This window comes from Durotheca rogersii (genome assembly GCF_024521655.1).
Source record: "Durotheca rogersii strain YMJ 92031201 chromosome Unknown GGS23scaffold_12, whole genome shotgun sequence".
NCBI lineage: Eukaryota > Fungi > Ascomycota > Sordariomycetes > Xylariales > Xylariaceae > Durotheca > Durotheca rogersii.
This window is the reverse complement of record NW_026251243.1, coordinates 815,895-832,079: the sequence shown is the minus strand read 5'-3', so window position 1 is coordinate 832,079 and position 16,185 is coordinate 815,895. Positions and strand designations below refer to the sequence as shown.

Sequence of the window (16,185 nt, the reverse complement as noted above, 5' to 3'; positions counted from 1 at the left end):
TAATATGTGTGTCTGACCCACACCAGAGAGCTCCTGAATACGGTATTCAGGGGTTGTGCACCCGCCCCCTATTGCGCGGCCTAAAATGACTGCTATTCGCGTCTAAAACGACTGTGCACCGCCCATCTCCACAATCCCTATTGGGATATGCTAGGGAACATGTTTAGGCGGGCAGGAATATTGACGACAGGGTTAGCCGGTTCCAGCTATGTGGGTAGGATATAATCTGTCCGGGAAAATAGGGATAAGAGGATGGACACTTGACATATCAAGTGGTGATTGGTAAGTAGAGATAGGTAGAAAAACAGTCCTTTTGGGGATTTCGGACCTCTACTCCTAGGTTCAATATACCACTGAGTACATACACGGACTCTCCCCCACCTTCTGCTATAGGTTTCAAGCCACAGCGGATTTCTTTTCTCCCACTTCCTTTTTTTCCTTCTTTTCTTTTTCGCTTTTCTAACCAGCTACATACATACCATTCGTCGTCGTCTATCTATATTTAACAGCGTCCTAGGGATCCTCCCAATGCTGGATATCTACCCGCCGGCTCATATATGCAAATGTCCCGGGACATGCAGTCATCCATAGAAGGACTACATACGTGTTTCCGGGGAAACAAGCCATCTTTATGTACGCAACAATGCAATCGTGACTCCGTCGCTGGGAAAACGTGGCGCAACTTATATATACGCATTATATGCCCACCCCTCTGCCTCCCTGTACCTTTTATAAGTCAGGGGGTTCCGGATGCGATGCCAGATGGGTTCCCGCCAGAGCGGAACCAGTCGGTCGGTTCGCCAACTTAGGCCGTCCTGTACCAGTTCGCGACGGGGTCCCCGAGGCACTCGCCGACAGTGACGGCGCGGTAGCCGCGGCTGTCGATGCCGCGGAGCATGTACTCCGTGAGGTTGCGGACGGTCTGCTCGTGGATGTCGTGGGCGATGGCGAGGGCGGAGCGCGGCAGCGACGTGCCCGCGAAGAACCTGTCGAACGCGTCCTTGGAGTTTTGGATCTGGTCCCGCGAGGAGTTGGACCAGTCCGCCGTGTCGAGGTCGAAGTAGATGACGTGATAGCGCAGCGCCGTCATGTCGCTCCAGCACCCGCTCCCCGATGTGCACGAGCTGTATGGCGGCCGCATGTACGTCGGCGCCATCCCGAGGATGTTGATCAGCGCCATCTCGTTCTTGACCATCTCGTCCCTCCGCCGCCACGCCGCGATGTTGCTAAGATCAGCGTGGGACCAGGAGTGCGAAGCGATCTGGTGGCCTTCGTCGTGCATGCGCCTGGGACAACAAAGGTGAGCTTGGATTCCAGTCTATCGATATTTTGAGCAGAGAGGGGCGAGCGCGGGTGGCTTCTTACCTGATCAAAGCCGGCCATACAAGACTACCATCGTCAATCTGCCCCTTACTGTTGGTGACACCATTGACAAAGAATGTAGCTTTGGCTTGGTATCTCGCTAGAAGGTCCAAGAGCTCTTCCGTATAACTGGCGGGGCCGTCATCGAATGTCAACGCGACAACGCCCGCAGTCTCACACTGATAGATGCCTTCGCCTCCGACGGAAACGTCACCTAGCCGGGGACGGCTCCAGGTCGACGTGTTGGTGCCGGAGGGTGTTTTGTTAGCGTCGCAAGCGGGCCCGTAGTCGAACAGGCAGTCCGGGGCAAAGCAGTGTTCCGGAGTGGTACCGCAGTACCTATTGGCGAGAGACGCGTCAGTGAGAGCCTCGGCAATGGAGGACGATCGGTACAAGATACTGCCGGTAAGGCTTACCCAGAGAGGGAGCAGCACTCTGTGCTACTACACACGGCACCCCCGAAGTCGGGACCACACCGCCCGTCGACGGTGCCCCCGCCGTCGCTGGTGCCATTCCCAGGCACACAGCTTCCAAAGGAGGCTTGGCAACCGGCATCGCAATAGTCGGATGAGCTTCCGCAGTATCCGCTAGACGTAGGGTTTCGCGGTCAGCTTCGTGAGAGCGCGACGATCGCATCTGGCTTCACTTACTATTGCGAGCAGCACAAGCCGGTCGGGCAGGTGTAGCCGTTTGTCCCAGCTCCTGTCCTTCCACACGTCATATCAGGAGAAACAACAGGGCCGTTAGCCTGGCGGGCTTGCCATCTCGACGGTGCCGAAGCACAAGCAGCTTGGAGCCCCGCCGCTGCTAACACGAAGAAGACCGGGCCGTGGGATCGCATCTTTGGAGTTGCTCCCAGAAGGGGGAGGGGGGTTCAACGGAAACGAATGAGGTTTGGTGTAAGTTGCTTTTCGTCGACACGTGTGGCCAGCTCGAAGAAAGCTTGGTGATCAGGAGATCCGTCGCTTAGTTGAGTGGTAGGCATAGACTTAAGCATATACGCAGTCAAGGCTGGACAAATCGCAGCCGGGTCGGGTTTATATACATTAGGTAGCTCTGGCGGTGTGCTGCAGAGGCGAAAAGGAAATCTATTCAGGACTTAAGAAAAGAGATCGTCTGATCGCGTATGTACACGGGTGAGAAAAAAAGGAAGGGGGAGAGGGAAAAAATAAGCCGACAGCTACGATGACCACTGAGCTCTCGCGCCGGCCACGACCGCCGACGCCAAACAAGCCCGCGAGCTCGTATTTCTGCATTGTCATTACCTAAATAGCAGTTGGATTACACTGAGACCAACGTGGTGGTGCCGGTGATGGAGTCGGCGCATGTACGTAGGGCAATATTTCGACGCCCCGGAGGAGAAGGCTTGAGAGTAGGGGACCGGGGGGGGGGTCGTCGACGGCCAGGTACGAGGTGACAACGAGCTCGGCTCGACCCCTACAAGAAGCCGAACATGCATACATACTACACACACATACTACCACACCTACATATCATGCCTACATACCATGCCTACAATACATAAACACTACTATAGCTGGCGGGCTCGTCTTCTTCGTCGCATGAGCAGCTAAAAAAAAAAGCGCGCGGGACTCTCTAGGACCCGACGCCTCTTAGCTCGCCCTGCTGGCCATCCCCATCGCCTCGAATCCAAACGACGCCTTAGCGACACATCCTGTCGTTGTTGTTTTTTTCCTCGTATTGAACCAACCAACAAATCAGCGTAGGTCGGAGACGTGTGGCGTGTGTGGGTGACCCGGTTCTGGGCGGGAGCTGAGTTGTCTCTCTGGGTTGCCAAGCAGCGCGCACGGCTGTCAAGACATGAGATTGTAACTGCAAACCGCGCTTCTTGTGTTCTTCCCTTCGCTCGCTCGCTCCCTGATCCTTCTCCCGCCCCCCATCTACTCGTATTCGCCCGTCCTTTGCCTCCCTCTGCCCTTCGACTCCTTCTTGTACCACGGGCAACCTTTTCCCCTTTCGAAGGTCCTGACGACAGACGTGAAAGTTGGGCCCATGGTTGTGACTGCGACTACTGCGTAGCGCGTACTACGTGTGGCTTGGCGTACGGACTTGGTGATCGCCTCGCCTTCCAGCCCCCAAGCCCGGAGGGGTTAGTTGGTCGGGGTAACTAGGCAAAAAGCTTCTCTTGTAGAGAAGGCCACGGAGGATCCACCGCCCTGTTGCTTATCATGGCTTGTCGGCGCCTGGGTATACCACGGTGGAAATTGCGCCCCCGCTTCCACGGTAGACATGAAAAGGTGAAGGCGAACGTACGGGTGGTCGAGGGCAGGTGTTGTCGACGCCTTAGGCTTGGGACTGGTATGTGTGGTGCCCTGGGGGCCCAGGGGTTATATATGCATACCTACATCTATGTATATACCTATATATAGACTTTAGCATCGATGGGTGATGCCCGGAAAGCGGCGCCGCTCTCTACGGACCCGACCCCAACGTCCACTGATCCCGGTTTCCGCGAGCGTCCGGGACCAATTTCCAACACCCCAAACAAGATTCCCGGCTTAGGTTAGGTAGGTACCTGAGTAAGGTGGTATTGGTATGTTTATGTGCCTAAGGCCGGACCTGTTGTCCGCCTATTGCAGAGCTGCGATAGCATGGGGGGGGATCGGGCTCATGAGCAGATCGCTGACGATGGCTAATATTCCGTGTCATCGGTGCCACTTCGATAGATCGTCGTGAAACCAGACGAGAGACGATGACCAGCATCGTCACGGCTGGACCCCGGCGATACACCACCGCGTAGACAGTACCTGCCGACCTAGGTAGCCTTTCACATATACCTATGTATATTGGTACAGGTATATGCCTGTATCCTGCACTATAGTCTGTGTGCATGCAAGTGGTTGAGTGGGTTCACGTAAGGAGGCCGAGGACCTCGAGATCTCCCAGAGGGGCTGGCGGCGCATGAAGAGGGGGGGCGGTTCCGAAGATCTTGGCACCGCGATGGCAGGCTATTCGTTTTACTTTAGAGTACACGTCGTACGGGCTAACAGGTACCTCCTCTGAGAAGTTAGGTTAGGAGGTACCTAATGTAAGGAGGCACCTCAACTGCCTGAAGTACTTAAGGTTATGGTAGATACCTCCTAGGTAGCGTGAGTAAGTGCAAGTACGTAACGTACGTGTGTCTACGTCCTAGGCACCTACCAGGTAGGTACCTACCTAGGTAGGTAGGTGGATACCTAAGGTATCGGTACGCACGTGAGCGCATAGAAACAAGTCTAGCCTAAGTATCCTGCCCAGACATGCTGTATGTGTCGAATGGTTTCGTATTAAAAAAACACGCCTACTTTAAGTGCCAAGTACATAGGTAAGTAGCCTACCCGGTATGTACCTACCTACCTCCTACAAAGTTGTCTCCTGCCTTAGGCAGGAGATACTTCCTACCTGTTTAGGGACCTACCAGGTACCTACCTAGGTAGTATCCGCAGGTTGAAATACGGTGTATTTTGGTCATTTTGGGTATGCACGACCGGAGTCGGGGCCACTTTCTAATGCAGTAGGTTGGTAGGCACGGTCTTGAAATCCAACCCTGCCAGAGCCGAGAAGATACCAAGGGAAATTTGTATGAGTATCTGTGGCATATCCCTCGTCCTCGTGCCATTATATGTAGGTCGTGCGCGCGCCCCGTGTGCCTGATATGCGTGCTTACTTACCTAGGTACCTAAAGGTAGCTGACGATTGACGCTGCCACGGAGCAGATCTTGCCAACCAAGCCCCAGCCACCATCTGCTGACGTACCCTCAGATCAGTAGGTTACTTAACGAAGGATAGGTTCGATTCCTAACAGCGCTACTTGGTAGTCTTCGCTACTTAGCTCATCTCCCTCCTCCTCTAGTCGGGCCATGTACCTGCTACCTATGTATTTTACGTAGTCCTTGTTTAGGTCAGGTAGCTTCACTGCCCAAGGTCGCCTGAAGCCCATGCGCCAATCTGCCGCAAGGGGGCGTCTACCTAACCCTAACATACCTGATGTAATGAGTACATGAGTACATCTTCATATAGGTACCTATATGGTAGGAATCTACGCGGCAGGCGCACCAGCCACACCTGTAACCCTAGGAAGGTGCCTGATGGATAGCATCTTGAAGTGCCCGAAAAAAAAAAGGGAACGCCATGACTAGTTGAAATCCGTTTCTTCCCCCAAAACCGCGAGCACCATCCGCCCTTCACCACCCGGCCTATTCCCTGTCCTCTCTGGAGGCAGATGATGATGCGCTGGCGCGTCTCGGTATTGTAATGTCTGACAGTTCTGAGTCGACTGGCTGCTGTGCTCTGCATGCGATTTCTACCATTGCCGCTGTCCCGGCGTGCCGCTTTGCCGCTGACAGGCATGAGCCCCGGGTTTAGCAAGTCATTCTCGGCTGCATAGCCTCTCTCTTGTCGAATGAGAGAGACACGGACAAAGAGAGACCTAGGGGAGAAAGGGGGGCCCTTGATTATACCTACGATGATCGCTAACCTGGCCACCCCCCCTGGAGCCCTGTTGCCCGCCCAGCGCCAGGAGAGATCGGACGGATTTAGGTACGTAAAGTGGTCGATATTCGGTTGGCATAGCATCGCCCGCCGGGGTACTCTTCTTATGCCGTCTCCCTTCGCATCCTCGCGCCCACTGGTTTGCTCCCTTCGATCCCTTCTTTTAGGCAAATAAAGCGAGAGAGGAATCACGATCGTCTCCAGCCACCGACGATCCGGTCTCCTAGGTGCCGCGCTGGCGTCCGCACTGCCACATTGGTCGTCGTTATTTGACGTGCCTGACTCCCCCCCTCCCGGTGCCGCGCGGCTTTCCCGTCGATTCTACCTATATGTACATGTACCTACTACTCCCTATGTAGCAGGAGACCACGACGTCGAGACACCACCGCCAAGAATCACCCCCTCGGGACCCACGCGACCCATTCCCTCATCGGGTTCCATTGGCCGTCTCGAGGATTCTCAACGCTCAGGACAACTCGCATACTGCTGGGGCCGTCCAAGTACTGTGGAAAAGCAGGGAACCCGGCGGCGAGAGAGGGGAGAAAGAAAGAGTAGATAGCGCCCGCTCCTGTTCTAAGTTCGGGCACTCCTTTCTCTCTAATCCTTGGCTCTTGGCCCTCTTCTTTCCCCGTATTTCATTTGCGCTTACGTCGAGGGGAGGTGGCCGACACCTCGTTGAAATGCTGGACGACGACCGCGCCAATCCGGCGCTCACTACTCCCATCTCTCCTCTCCTTTCCCATCCCTATACCAAAATGCCCGATCACGGTTTCTCGAGGCCGCAGGGCCGCAAGAAGAAGATTACCCCCGTCGTCATCCTCTCTTATGTTCTCGACTGGTTGATCCTCGTCGGCGTCGGCGTCTTGGGTCTGTTCCTCGGCGAGGTTACCCCCAACAAGCGCCACTTCAGTTTGCAAGACCCTAATATCTCGTACGTACTATGGGCACTATGGCACGCGGTGGCCCCTCCCGATTCCCCAACCCGGATCGCGAGCTGACTCTGTCCCTGTAGCTTCCCCTTTACCGTCAGGGAGACCGTCAATTCCACCCTGCTTATGATCTGCAACTCTATCATCCCTATCGGCGTCGTCCTCATCGTTGTCCTCCTCTTCGTTCCGGGACCAACCGTCCCTAAGGGCACACCGAAGTCTCTCATTTGGAAGCGGAAGCTGTGGGAACTCCATACGGGATGGCTAGGTTTGGCGCTCTCGCTCGTGTCGGCCTGGATCATTACGCAGGGCATGAAGAACCTTTTCGGAAAACCGCGACCCGATCTGCTGTCCAGGTGCCAGCCCGACCTCACCGACGTTGCTAAGTACATCGTCGGATTCAAGACCCTCGCCGATGACGGTTCCCTTGACGGCCCTTATAACGGCCAGTTAGTCAGCGCAGACATCTGCAAAAACCCCGATCACGCTTTGCTCGACGACGGCTTCCGTAGTTACCCCTCGGGTCACGCCAGCTCCGCCGCCGCCGGCCTCATCTACCTCTCGTTCTTCCTAGCTAGCAAGTTCGCCATCACGATTCCGTTTGTTCCTCGAGATCCGCAGTCGAGCGACTCGATCGCGGTCACGGCCTTCCCGTCGCGCCTGCGCGCCAGCGGCCCGAGCCGAGCTTACGAAGCCGTACGATCGGCTAATTTTGGCGATCGCGTCGATTCCGCCACGGTTAAGGAGATTGGCGCTCACAATTCTGCCGTGCAGGCTATTCGCACACAGGCCGCCGCCCCGCCGCTCTACCTCCTCTTCATAACCGTCCTCCCTTTCTTCACGTCCATATTCATCGCTAGCTCGCGCTGGTTCGACTTCCGACACCACGGATTCGATATCCTCTTCGGCTTCATAATAGGAACGATCACGGCCTGGTTCTCCTTCCGATATTACCACCTCCCCGTCCGATCCGGCGCCGGGTGGGCGTGGGGCCCGCGCAGCCACGACAAGGCCTTCTGGGCCGGCCTGGGCTCGTGGAGTTACGCGACAGACAAGAATCACTGGGACCGACCCGGCGACGAAGAGGAGACGTTCGCGGGCCATCACCACGACGACATTGAGTTGGGCGTGCGATATAGGCCCAAGGCTGAGGACCCGCCGCGCGGGGAGGGCGCCGAGGCGGCCGGTATGAGAAGCGTCGCGCTCTGAGGAGAGCGAGGTGACCACATTCTCGGGGTGGCATGACAGGACTGTTGAGTATCGCTGGCGATCCGTTCGGCGTACGAGGTTTTAGGACAGCTTATTTTTATGTACTTTGCGCATCTATTGTGCATGTAGTGAGGAGTGTGCGTGCGTGCGTGCGTGCGTGCGTACATATATAGATAGCAGAGATCTAGGATGGCTAGATCTTGGCTCTCTTATCGGCGGAATACCAGAAGAACATATCCCCCCCCCCTCTCCTTATCTCAACTCCCTAGTTCTAGTGTTGAGACGACTCTGTTTGTCCTCGCCGGATCGCATCCAGTAAGTAAAAGCAGGATAGGCCGGGGAAGAGGGCGTTTAGCTCCGCGAGTGGTCTAAAAGTAGTAACGGATGATATGTACAGCGCCGGCAATTCTGCGGCTGGGGATAGGAATCCCCGATTCCCGCGCGATACTGGCCGATATCAGGTCCCCGCGCGCTCCCTTCCTCCCCCGGGCGGGATCCGATCTATTCCTGACTACTTTCGGTCCCCGCCTCGCCACCCGGGGTCGGCCCTGTCGCTAGGGAGGTCAAGCGCGACGACGAGACTCGGGACTTGTCACATGTATTTTTCTCATCCTCAGCGAGGCCCCGTCGGTTACCTCTTCGGGTCGGCGGATGACGCGGATAAAGCCATACACGGCTTTATAATAGCTGTAGGTGCTCATACATACACGCTCTGCCACGCGCCCCGATGGCACTAACCCCCCCCCCCCCCGGCGAACCGACTTTACACACTGAGACAACTTTGCCGACCCCCCGTTACCCTTGTCCGCTGTCCTCGAAGTTCGCTGCCCACCCGTCCACTCCATCCGATAGGCCACCCCCCCCCCACCAACAGCCGCGGGTGATGACACCCCGAGATAGGGAGCAGGAGCCAGTGGTCTCAGTCTCTCCCCGTCCCGTTCCCTTCTCGTCCTATAGGTATATATGTAGAACCCCGTCCTTTCAAACCATCCATCTAGTTCGACTCGACCTAACCTGGCCCAATCCGTCTTGAATTTACCCCGCATACCCCCTCCGTGAAGTAGAATTAAAATCGAGTTCGTATTGATCCGACTAGAAGAAACGAGAACTTCCAAAAAAAAAGACACCACGTGGAGCCTTAGCGAGAGGAAACAAAGAAAAAAGAGAAGAGGGAGGGAGGCATCATGGTATCAATCAAGTTTTGTTTGCGTCGTACTCGTATTGTTGTCTCCTTTCGAGTTGTGGAAGGGGGGATGTTAGATTAGCTTTGCTGTCGCCGTCATTCGGTATAGAGGTCCAGGTATATGCACTCGTGATGGCGACACACATACCCTTCGGTCCCTTTCAATTCAAACTTCCACTCTTCTTCCTCTTTTTCTCTCGGCCTTGGCCCCTTCACTTCTTTCCTTCCACCCCTTCGCCACTTCTTTTCGTCCATGGGGCTGCGGCTTAGCCCACGACGTGCATAGCGTCTCCCTCCATGGCCTCTGGGTCGACGTCCTCCTCGTCTTCCTCTTCATCGTCGAGGTCCTCGTCGCCAGCGTCCTCCTTAAAGCCGCTCTCGATCTCGAGCTTCCGCAGCCGACGAAGCATGTCGACACGCTGCGTGTTCTGCCAGCGGATAAGGGCTGCTGACGCATGCACCTTGAAGCCGTAGACGCGCGGGATGTATCGTTCTACGCTCTTAGGCGGCACAAGTGCCGGGTAGACCTGAAACATGATGTTGTGGAATGAAGTACCGAAGTAGGCGCCGTCGATGGCTGCGTGTCGCGATGACTTGGGGTTGTACACGTCCTCGCACCGCACACAGTAAAGCTTCACCGGCTTCTGGTGAGGGACGTCGGTCTGACCCATTGGCAGCAGCGGGTGGGAGTGGCAGAAGACACGGGGACACTTGCCGAAGTCGGCCTTCTTGTATTTTTCAAGCTATAGAAAAGGGGGGGTTAAAAACACTTCCGGCTAGCTCACAGTGGGACTGTTGAGAATTGTCAGCATTCCACTCACCATCTTAGCGAGGCCGCGCGTAGTGACGATGTAGCGGGCGTGGATGAGGCCATACAGGTGGCGGGCCGACTTCTCAATAGTCTCTCTCATCTCATCGTCGCAGTCGAGTTCGAAGACGTCGGTGATGAGGTCGAGAGCATATTGATAGTATTGGACCTCAGTATTGAGGCCCGTCAAATTAAAGCGGTCGGTGAGGTAATCCTCGTCTATCTCGCAAAAGTACTCGTTCCCACGAGATGAGATGAACTAGGAGGGCGGGGAGTTAGCATAGGGCTAGGAATTGACGATGACATGTTTAAACAGAGTATCCGAACAGTCTTGGGCCGGGATCCCATCGCGGGACCGTTTCTGGCGGCCACAGTGAAGCGGGACCGCGACAATATGCTTAAATCCTCCCAATCTAACTCCCTCCCTCAACGTAGCTGTGCTCAATAGACGAAAAGGTTATAGATTGCCACTCTGAAAAAAATTTTTTTTTTTTTTCATCTCGATTGGCGTTCGTCGGCGCCGAATCGCCCACGGTGAAACAGTTAATGGCGCGGATTGAGGACAACACAGGCCCTCCCATAGAAATCGAGGACTCGTAATGTTTCTCTAGAGGCAGCATGTCTCTGCATTGCACATTGAGAGGCCAACTGAGGGGTAGGGTCTCTCAACCTGGGGGCATTCGGAGAGTAGCCAGGAAGGAGCCGTGTTTATAGGGGAAACATCCTTAGGCATGGCACCCTGGCGTGTGCTTCTTTGTATCCCCTTCTTTTGGGGTATTCGCTGGAATTGGACAGCCGACCGACAGGCGAATATCGGATTCGCCAGCCAGCCAGCCCGGCCGAACTCGAAAGAGGGGAGCGTGGGGGAAACTATTTGCACTTACCCAATCTCGCCAATAGCTGGTGTAGTCGCTATCGGATTCTGACGCGAACTCGTCCATCATGGTTGCCTACGGGAGGATGAGGAGGGGGGGGAGAAAGAGGAGGCGGGAGAAGACACAGGAGAGAGAGGCAAGCCGGAGCGACGGGCGGACTGTCGTCTTGCCCGCCAGGTGACCGGGCGGCGCTGTATGTATGTCTCGTGGCGCGGGTGCGGATTCCTGCGACGGCAGGAGAAGGACAACAAAAGGCAGAGAGAGAGGGGAAGACGAGCCCCGGGACAAAGCGAGACGGACTAGTCGAACCCGACAGGCCGCGCAGGGAACAGAAGCAGGCCAAGGGAGCGGATGGTCTGGCCGGGGCACGGGGAGACGTCGTGGTTCGGATTCGGGCGCAAACAGAATGGCAGGTCAGTGAGACTTTCGAGGTTGACGAAATGCCGTCGACCTGGATCCCGTTTCAGTGGACTAGTGGGGCCCCGTTCTAACAACCGCCCCCACCAGAAATCATGGGCGGGTCCTCGGCAGAGCCTCGGCAGTCTCGAGTTGTCCCTTTCCTAGCCGTTGGCAAGGTTCTACGGGATCAAGGAATGCGCAACTCTATCTTGGGTGCCTTCCCGTACATTCTTTGTACATACGTCAGGTACGCACGCAAGCACGCGCATACGGTACCCTTGACGTACATCGGAACCTATAGGCAAGTTACGTATTGGTGCCTTAGATGCCCGGATAAGGTACACCCTATCAATCTTGACCTGACGATCGACGCGGAATGTACAGACCTGCATACCTACCCAGGTACCTACCTAGGTACCTCTACCTACCCAGGTAGGTACCCACCTAACCTTGTAGCGTATTACCATTACCTGGAAGGCTCAAGGCTCAAAGGATTCGGCGTACCCTAAGCAGGTACAATGCAGATAGGTACATACATACACGATACCTCGGGTATCTGTCTCCTCGTAAGGAAGGGTTGTTAGATATACCTACCTACCTAGGTACCTAGGTATCTTCTGCTACAAGACAAGATGTGTACGGAAACAGATTTAAAAGGGCCTCGGCGGTAGGTAGGCAGGTGATAACAGCTTGAATCATCTGTATTGAGGTCAGGCGTGTCGATTGTGAGGACACGGCGGGATATCGCCGCCGTCTGTATTGCTATACACACAGGTGAGGGATGCCTAGAGCGAAATCACCTGTATATGTGTGTATATATATATATATATAAGCAGGCGCGTCATCCCTCACTATCGTCGAATACGTATCGCCGACAATCCAAGGCTGCCGTACAACTCTTCTTCCCCAATCATCATGCGGGTAGTGCAACATCAAAAGAAGAGGGAAAAAGACGAACGCCTTCCAGCCCGGCCACACCTGTATCATATCCTAAACCGCCACCGCACTGTTGCTATATCGGGCTCGCGGTGCTGATACTGCTCATGTCGCTGCCCGATTGCATGTCAGAGCTGACATCCGAGTTCTGTCGCGTTAGACGCAAACTGCCGTTAGCTTTCCGCGTCGGAACCTCGAGTCTCATCATCACGTCGCCGTCGTCCGACTCTTGCTTGACGCGCACGTTCACCAACTCCATAGCCCCCTTGAGCGTCTCCCCGCTTTCGTCCATCGCCGCCAGAAACCGAGCCAACTCCTTGCATAGCTCCCAATCCTCTTCACGAATCGCTCGCGAGAATAGTCGCACCGATTGTTCCGATGCGGCGTCCAGCTCCTCGAACGTGTGTAGTATCAATAGGTAGCCTCCGGCCGTCTTCAGCGACCCGCGTTGGAGCGATTCCTCGAACAGCTCTTGCGGCGGGGGCAGGTACGCAAAGAGCGTCCGCCATGACCTGACTTCGGTTTTTCTCGTACACTGAACTACTATATCCAGGTATTGCTTGAACGAGGATAATAAGGAGAGCACCCTTGGCAGGATCGCAGCTTCTGGCTTCGGCGCCAAGTCAACCTCCTCGTCGAGAACGTGGTGGAGTAGCACTTCTAACCCGTGTGCGAAGTACTCGAGCGTCTCGTACTGCTGAGCTAGTTTGAGTGCCGCGGCGGCGTTGTTAGCCACGAGATGGAACCGCAATATCTCGGGAAGAAAAAGGTGAGTCTGTAGTCCGTTCGTTAGCGTCGTCTCCGAAACGGAAGAGCACCGTTACGAACCCGGATAGAGAAGCGGAAAAAGGAGAAGCTGATGTCTCTTCGCTGCACTAGTTCCGGCTCGACCCCTAGAATAATCCCTTTGCCCAAGAGGATAGAAAGGGGGTAGAAGTCTATCGGCATACAGACCGTAGGGGGCAACCCCCTTGCCGGCTCAACCGAGGTCGCCCGCAGAACTTCTTGCACATCGGGCCACACCTTTAATTCGTGGCCCTCATATACCCATAGTGAATTGCGAAGACTGCTCTCCTCGTTGCTAACCGGGGAGCGGGAGCTACCATCTTTCAACATGCTGACATATGACTGGTCTCTCATACTTGCGTAGAATTCCACGTTGTGAGATATGAGGCGCATGTCGTATTTGAGCTGTCCTTCGTGATTAAGCGACGGTTGGAGGAGGACGAGCTTCCCGTCCACAAGGAAAAGTACCGATGCAAATGCGACGTCTTGTGACGGGTCGCCGTCCGTCATCTGGCTCTCGGGTAGGATCCAACTCAGCCCCCTCACCCTCGCGGGCGACCTGACAATACCGTGGAAAGCGATCTGGCCCACTTGTATAGGTCGTATAGCGCCAGAAACCGGCGCAAAGACAAAATGGTAGAGGAGATTGTCGTAGGTATAAGCCAGCAAGGAGTCATCCCCTGAAGGAGTAATTAGAACGATAGGCGCTGGCATCTGCTGCGTGAACATCACCGTCGAACTTTCGAGCGCTGCTTCTCTCGAATACAGACGGAGTTCGTACGACCGGTTGGCCTCAACAGCGGCTACAAGGATATGCTGATACCAACACATCCCGCCCCTAACCTGAAACTCGTTCTCCATAGCCTCATTCGCAAACGTCTTCCACCGACCGCTATTCACGCTGTAGTGTGCGAGGCCCCTCTTCCCGGCAACCGCGACATACCTCCCGTCGGAGGATATGACGGTACACTTAATCGGCCATTGGTTTAAAAGATAATTCGAAGGTATCCTCGCATTGTGCCAAAGGAATGGCTCGGCAGATATGCTGGTGAGGTCCGGGAGATCATAACCGCGGTAAACCATGACGCTGGATGAGCTCTGCAATACGGTGCGGAAGAGATTCGGGGGGCTATAGCAGCCAGTCACAGCACTCCGCGCCATCTCAAGCAACCAGATAGCCTCGCTCTGGGGAACGACCATTAATATCTCGCAAGCCCCGCCGATCCAACAAGCTTCCGTTATACCGTCCAACCACCCTTCCCGATTGGCAAAGCTAATCGAAGGGTTGGCGCTGAAGCTATGACTAGCCGTCTTGCCAAACACACTCCACGTCGCCCACCCGTTTTCGTAGCCGGCAAAGAGGCAATATCCATCAGGTGAATAGCTCAGAGTGGTAAGGGGACCTGAGGCTTCCGGGGAGACCGGGAGTCGATGGACGTGGGAAGAGGGGATATTGCCGGCATAATCCCGGGCGGAATATACGCGGATGCTCCCGTCAGCACAGCCAACGGCAATCAGTGAAAACCGAGCGTTGACGACGGCTTTCGTAGCGTGGTCTCCGCCCCTCTGTGGAGAATGGAAGCAGTAACCTTTGAATAACTTCTTAGGATCGAACTCGGCATTATCCTCGGCTTGACGGGCCGAGATTCGTTGGACCGCGTAGGCTTTGCCGTCGCTCGTGACCCAAGTAGAGAGGTTCATGGGCCGATCATGGGTCATTTCTTTGATCGACACCTTCTTCTCTAACCAGCCCATCCGACTGACAAGCTCGGTGCTGGTTTGATTGCCGGTGCTGTCCGGGGTCCACCGAATACATTGCACAGCGGCCGGCTTCTTGGTCGCCACGACCAGCTCGTCATCGAGGGCGATAGCACACTGAATACCAGCATCGACTTTGATAACCCTCCGAAAGCGGACGCTAATATCGCGGACCCCAACCCCTTCGCCCGGTCCTAATAAGATCTGGTCGGGGGCGTTGTTACCGGGACCTCCGAAGTGGCTTTGCCGCCGCCTTTGTATATTGCTGTGATCTGAGAAGTGGGGTTTGTACACGCGGGATTCGGCATCGGTCGCGAGCGAATACGTTATCAAATACCCCAGGCTAGTCTGGACTACGAAGATAACAGAATCGGGTCTGAGTAGAAGCGCTACGTTGGTGCCGTAGGATTTGACGGATGCTTCGGATCGGACGACAACGGCCTGGATTACGGTCGGCTGCGAGTAGGTATGCCGATTAGCATGTCAAGTGACGGCAGTATCGCGCAGGACACCGACCTTGGTCTGCCATATTGTCATGGTAGTGGCCGTAATAACGGCGAATAGGTGGCCTGTCCTAGATACCTTCAGCGCAACGACAGGATCCGAAGCTGGGATGCTGGCGACCGGCCCAGACGACGGAAGAAACTGCTGAAAGCCTTGCCAGCCCCCATCGTGATAGGTATCATGCTCTACGGAATTTACGGCTGGCGTAGCTGGGGTTCTGAGGCCTGGCGTGATGGGTGGCGCGAGGGTGTCTGGCGCAATTCTGTCGGGCAGGTTTCGGTCTGGTATGCTGCTTCGATCCGGTTCATCGTGTATTATAGGAGGCGGAGGCTCGATACTGGACAAAGATTTGCTGGACAGCGATTCATTGTCGGCGGCGGAACCGGAGGCGATGCCATCGTGAGATAGGATAGGATTCGAGGTCGAGGTGGGAGCTTGGGTGGTTGTCGCATACACTCTAGGGGTTCCGATAGGCCAATACATGGCTAATCAAGGCTGTTGGGACCTTCATCCGCATGCCCAATTGTCGGGATATCATAGGCAGGGAGGGACAGCGAGGATTCTGGCAGCCAATTAAGCTGCTATCTCAAGGCTTCGTCTGCCCGCAACATGGCGAGACGTAAAGATGGACGGCGCGTTCTGGAGAGGGCTGGCCTACAAAGAGGTAGGTAGGTAGGTAAGAGGTAGGTAAGTAGAAGGAACTGGAGGTGTTAAATGCATGTATGATGTATTAATGTACACATACCTGAGGTTCTGGGTTGACCTGCAATTGATGTCAATCCGCGGGAAGACCGACCAATCAATTGTGCCTGTCATGAGGAGTGGATCTGGGATGAGTAAGTACATAAATACCTACCTAGGTAGGTAGGTAGGTACCTTAGGTAGGTATCTGCTTACCTCAGGTGCTTTAGATACCCAGGTACTTACCTCTACATACCTGCCTCA

General features: G+C 55.2%; 5 protein-coding genes across 5 annotated transcripts; 1 reads left to right on the top strand and 4 right to left on the bottom strand.

The window, feature by feature from the left end:
* Positions 1-257: 257 nt before the first annotated feature.
* GGS23DRAFT_88657 (glycoside hydrolase/deacetylase) lies at positions 258-2,415 on the bottom strand. Its single transcript, XM_051521373.1, has 4 exons — positions 2,013-2,415; positions 1,779-1,949; positions 1,366-1,701; positions 258-1,286 (listed from the first exon to the last, which is right to left on the bottom strand). Exons 1-4 carry the CDS (start codon positions 2,201-2,203, stop codon positions 806-808), a joined length of 1,179 nt encoding a protein of 392 aa, XP_051371416.1. The 5' UTR covers positions 2,204-2,415; the 3' UTR covers positions 258-805.
* Positions 2,416-5,244: 2,829 nt separating this feature from the next.
* Positions 5,245-6,300, bottom strand: GGS23DRAFT_88617 (uncharacterized protein). The gene has a single exon (XM_051521371.1). It carries the CDS (start codon positions 5,935-5,937, stop codon positions 5,338-5,340), a length of 600 nt encoding a protein of 199 aa, XP_051371415.1. The 5' UTR covers positions 5,938-6,300; the 3' UTR covers positions 5,245-5,337.
* Positions 6,301-6,608: 308 nt separating this feature from the next.
* On the top strand, positions 6,609-7,991 carry GGS23DRAFT_597487 (acid phosphatase/Vanadium-dependent haloperoxidase; the record flags this gene model as incomplete). The annotated part of the gene is made up of 2 exons (XM_051518629.1): positions 6,609-6,784; positions 6,866-7,991. The coding sequence occupies 2 exons, from the start codon at positions 6,609-6,611 to the stop codon at positions 7,989-7,991; spliced, it is 1,302 nt and encodes a 433-aa protein (XP_051371414.1).
* Positions 7,992-8,741: 750 nt separating this feature from the next.
* Positions 8,742-11,478, bottom strand: GGS23DRAFT_571421 (casein kinase II, regulatory subunit). The gene is made up of 3 exons (XM_051516580.1): positions 10,867-11,478; positions 9,996-10,241; positions 8,742-9,917 (listed from the first exon to the last, which is right to left on the bottom strand). Exons 1-3 carry the CDS (start codon positions 10,924-10,926, stop codon positions 9,441-9,443), a joined length of 783 nt encoding a protein of 260 aa, XP_051371413.1. The 5' UTR covers positions 10,927-11,478; the 3' UTR covers positions 8,742-9,440.
* Positions 11,479-11,848: 370 nt separating this feature from the next.
* Positions 11,849-15,968, bottom strand: GGS23DRAFT_571420 (RIC1-domain-containing protein). Its single transcript, XM_051516579.1, has 3 exons — positions 15,253-15,968; positions 13,021-15,192; positions 11,849-12,967 (listed from the first exon to the last, which is right to left on the bottom strand). The coding sequence occupies exons 1-3, from the start codon at positions 15,721-15,723 to the stop codon at positions 12,269-12,271; spliced, it is 3,342 nt and encodes a 1,113-aa protein (XP_051371412.1). The 5' UTR covers positions 15,724-15,968; the 3' UTR covers positions 11,849-12,268.
* Between the last annotated feature and the right edge of the window lie 217 nt (positions 15,969-16,185).

Bases quoted from the DNA above. Each gene is read 5' to 3' on its own strand.
- GGS23DRAFT_88617 (XM_051521371.1), bottom strand. From the start codon at position 5,937: ATGCTATGCCAACCGAATATCGACCACTTTACGTACCTAAATCCGTCC.
- GGS23DRAFT_571420 (XM_051516579.1), bottom strand. From the start codon at position 15,723: ATGTATTGGCCTATCGGAACCCCTAGAGTGTATGCGACAACCACCCAA. The intron at 15,193-15,252 runs GTCGGTGTCCTG...ACCTACTCGCAG, and splicing joins TGACAATATGGCAGACCAAG to CCGACCGTAATCCAGGCCGT. The intron at 12,968-13,020 runs GTTCGTAACGGT...AACGGACTACAG, and splicing joins TTTTCCGCTTCTCTATCCGG to ACTCACCTTTTTCTTCCCGA.
- GGS23DRAFT_88657 (XM_051521373.1), bottom strand. From the start codon at position 2,203: ATGCGATCCCACGGCCCGGTCTTCTTCGTGTTAGCAGCGGCGGGGCTC. The intron at 1,702-1,778 runs GTAAGCCTTACC...TCTCGCCAATAG, and splicing joins GAGTGCTGCTCCCTCTCTGG to GTACTGCGGTACCACTCCGG. The intron at 1,287-1,365 runs GTAAGAAGCCAC...TTGTTGTCCCAG, and splicing joins GTATGGCCGGCTTTGATCAG to GCGCATGCACGACGAAGGCC.
- GGS23DRAFT_571421 (XM_051516580.1), bottom strand. From the start codon at position 10,926: ATGATGGACGAGTTCGCGTCAGAATCCGATAGCGACTACACCAGCTAT. The intron at 10,242-10,866 runs GTAAGTGCAAAT...CCGCCCTCCTAG, and splicing joins CCAGCTATTGGCGAGATTGG to TTCATCTCATCTCGTGGGAA. The intron at 9,918-9,995 runs GTGAGTGGAATG...CCTTTTCTATAG, and splicing joins CGCGCGGCCTCGCTAAGATG to CTTGAAAAATACAAGAAGGC.